The following is a 4,051-nucleotide window of genomic DNA, read 5'->3' on the forward strand; positions in this document are numbered from 1 at the left end:
AAAAAAAATTATTTGAGTTTCTTAATGTAGCAAAATTCATCAGCCACYCATAGTATAGTAAGTAACTGCTTGCGTTCCAAAGTAAACAGGACTTTTTGACTCTAGCGCCCCCTGGCCATCTATATGTCGACTGGTGCATTAGAATCTGTTAGTAAAACTTTTACCGAAACGTTTYAGTTGATGAAACAAGCTTATGACGATGATTACCTATCCCGTAGCAAAGCGCGGGAGTGGTTTCAACGCTTTCAAAGTGCTCATGAKGACATAAATGACGATCAACTTGTCCGAAATCATCATTGACATTAATGGAAATGGAATTGAACATCCCCAAGACATCGATTTATTGCATTTAGACCGAACATTTGGGTTAACGAAAGGTGTGTGTACAGTTTGTTCCGCACAAATTGACTGACGACCAAAAATTGCTCAGAATCCAACATTCGAAGGACGATTATTTGACGAAAAATCAATTTTTAGCCATTAACCACTYCACGTATTCGCCTGATATGACACCGTGCAACTTCATCCTTTTCGGAAAAATGCATTTGTCCATGAGAGGAAAGCGTTATGCAGACGTAGAGGCCATTCAAAAGRCTTGCACCGACATACTGGCGGCTATACTGGCCAATGAGTTAAAACACTCCTTCGACATGCTTTTGTAAAGTACAAAAAGATATATTGAAGCAGAAGTAGAATATTTTGAATACAATAAATTGATTTTGCCGAAAAAACCATTTGTTCTCCTTTTCATGAAGTCCTGTTTACTTTGGAACTAGCCTTCCGTGGAATATAATGTGATGGTGCTTATTGTGGTAACAGTGGCTAACAGTGGCTAATGACCTCCGGCAATTGTTATCCTCAAAAGACAGAAGTCTTGCTCATAAGTAGAAAAGTTGAGGAAAGTATATCTCTCTCCATTGGGGAGTGCGAGATGCATTCATCGACACACTTAAAATATCTGAGAGTAATAGTAGACTCAAGGCTCGAATTTAAGTATCACCTAGAATGCACTGACACAAAAAGGCTGCGTGCTTCCAGCTGGCGTTTTTTACTCGAAAAGGTAATAAGATCGGTTGTGTTAAATGCGGCTCCAATATGGATCCAAGTGCTAGGCGTCAAAACAGTGTACAGGCTGTCGGCACTAAGAGTTATCAGTGCTTTCTGAAAAATATCAAGTGATGCTGGCGAGGTAATAGCCACTATGAAGCCCATTGACATCCAGGAAGATAAATACGAAAGGTATACAAATTATCAAAGCCGTCTATAGGAGCCAAAAGAAAAGAGAGGGTGAAAAGTTTAACAATATGGCAGCAGCGATAGCAAAACTCAAATGACGTTGGACCTGCAGACTGATACCGGACATCCATTCGTGGATAGACAGACGACGGTCCTATATTTTCACCTAACCCTAATATTAAGTGAACATGGGTGCTTTAGGAGCTACCTATACAGATTCCAGCGCGACATTAGTCCGAAKAGTCCGTCATGTTTAGAGTACATTAAAGACTCTGAGCATGTATTCTTTTACTGCCAGCGCTCTTTAAGCGCAAGGGAAAACTTAAAACTACATTCGGTGGTAGTTTTTTAGTGGAAAATTTGACGACACTCATGTGTCAGTCCAATGAGAACTGGAAAGCGAAGCGGCAGACAATACTGAGACATATAGAGTAGAGTAGGCGTTCGTCAGTCCGTGCCATAGAGGAGACCTAAATGTCTAAATCACTCCCACGAAGTAATGTTTAATCATGTTACGATACGCAGATGGAAATTCGGTCCAAAGGTTTTTTTTTTTTTGCGAGTGTGCCATCCACACAACCATCTTCTATTTGTATCCAGCCTTAATTAAATGGTTCCAAACGCTCTCTTGAGCGATATTCAGCACGAGGGCAATCGAAACAGTATTTGATGGAGGTCTGTCGGAAAAGGCGGTTTTCCATGGATCGGAACAGAATCAATGAAATCTAAATTGAGCGTGATTCGCTGTTACAATATTAGGACCGTGAACAGTGGAGTCGATTTTAGACGCGAGCTCAAAAAATGCCGAGTAAAGTAACCACAAACTGTCTGCGTCGTTTTTTTAGTACGATACTCTTACTGACACCACATAGACGTGAGTTACAGATTACCGAAGACATCTATTGGAAAAATAATGGATTTGTTTACACTTGATATACCTTAWACATGATATATATTCCCTATATGTACATACATACATATGYRCATTCTCTTKCACATTACTAACCTCAATTTCCTCAATTTTGGCAGTCATTATCTTAAACGGTGGACTACGTATGTTAGCCAAAAATGCCACCGGCGCCAGCAACGACGCCGACGCAAATTTCTCATTATACTCTGGCCGCTCCGATAGCAGTACAAAGAACACAGTAGACCCTTGCGAATGGGCGACAAAGTGCACCTGCTGCTGCCGCGTCGTCGTGCGTACATAATCCACAATAGCTGGCAAATCATAATAGCCAATCTCATGCCAGCTAAAGTTCCAGAARCTCGAATTCGATGAGTCCATGTGCGTATGGCGCTTCGAGTAGGTGGTGCCGCGTGCATTCGCCAGCCACACATCGTAGCCTTGCTCATGCAGTATGCAGCCGAGYGAGCGTTTGCGTCCAGGTAGCACAAAATCMGCCGCTGAGCCAATCAGACCRTGCATMAGTATGAAGGGCGAATATTTCTGTGTGGTATTTTTTGGCGGTATACGATGCAGCGTCAGCTCATAGCCATCGGCAGTGCGYACCAAATGACGCTCGCAAGCATACTGATTCGTTGTGATAATGCGACAAACGAGATCTCTAGAAACGGCCGTGTTGAGCGCGCCAACGCTAAGTGCGCATGCGAGTGTTAGCAGGAGTGTCGCTAACTGTTTGCGCATGCGCGTCTGCATTAGCGGGAAACGCTTGAGTGACGCGACCATCGCGGCGTATGAGTGATAGTAGAGTGTACGCTGAGTGTAAGATTGAAAGTTATATAATTAATAGCATAGCACTTTWACGGTTTTGATACGAAACGATTTTATTTATCGCAATAATATTTTGATCACAAATCTGTATTTTCAGTTCTGACTCACAAATTCTTAAATATATTTTTTTTTGTATTTGAAATTCTATATATTTAAGGTATTATATACAACAACCCAAATATTTTAGTATACACCGTTTCACTACTTCTCTCCGTGCTGTTTTCTAGCCGACTGCCAATTTTTAAATTAGCAATATCTTAGCTCAACAAATTGTCCGCGTAAATTTAATTCGTAAAAATTCAAGTTCAATGTCAATCAGCGCTTTCGAAAAAACGTACGCTTAACGGCTAATCATTTGACAAACAAGAATCACAGCGCGGAACAAAAGACGCATGCGCAAACTAATTTATGCTTTCGCGCTTCCGCTTCTTTGCGGAATCTTGCTCAAATTGCCAATCTCGCTTGTGCCATGGAATGCCAATGAATTAAGTCACATCTACATATGTATATGGCAATTAACTTTTTTTTATTCTAGAACTAGATGTTTCGTTTGTTTTATTGTTGTTGTTGTTTTAGTTATTTAAATTTTATTGCTTTTATAGGCTTTTCTGTTATAAATTTCAATTTACAATAACAATTTTAATAAACTTCCGTTTAGTTTTCTTTTTTTTATACGCTTCTGTACATATATATTTATGTATCACAAGTTGTGGTCAATATATAGTATATTTGTTGCCGTTGCTAAATATTTTTAGAGTAGCGCTAATTGTTATCTTTAACTTCGAGTTTATACAGTGCGCACGCCGTCAGATTTTTGACTGCCGCACGATTTTTTTAAACAGGCGCGTAACACCTAAATTTACTCATCATTCTGTATTTTCGTTGGCGGCAAAGAGCCAGCGTAAGAGAAGGTTGCACAGTGGGTTGTACATAAGTGTCRACGTAGTGGTATAATATATTTTGTTCGATTCGCTGGAGAGTAATGCTTGGTGAACCGAGGACAACAATTATTTATATCTTTACATATAAAAAGTACGTGTCGCATTGTTTGTACGCGATGGACTCCTAAACTACTGCACC

General features: G+C 40.2%; 1 protein-coding gene across 1 annotated transcript in view; it reads right to left on the reverse strand.

The window, feature by feature from the left end:
• LOC108968496 (lipase 3) overlaps positions 1–3,502 on the reverse strand; it is an 18,656-nt gene extending 15,154 nt beyond the window's left edge. The window contains exon 1 of the mRNA XM_018932560.1: positions 2,243–3,502. Coding sequence (XP_018788105.1) covers positions 2,243–2,926 — 684 coding nt within the window. The 5' untranslated portion in view covers positions 2,927–3,502. The remainder of the gene's footprint in view (positions 1–2,242) is intronic.
• Positions 3,503–4,051: the final 549 nt, after the last annotated feature.

Source organism: Bactrocera latifrons, unplaced genomic scaffold (genome assembly GCF_001853355.1).
Source record: "Bactrocera latifrons isolate USDA-ARS-PBARC rearing strain unplaced genomic scaffold, ASM185335v1 scaffold_219, whole genome shotgun sequence".
NCBI lineage: Eukaryota > Metazoa > Arthropoda > Insecta > Diptera > Tephritidae > Bactrocera > Bactrocera latifrons.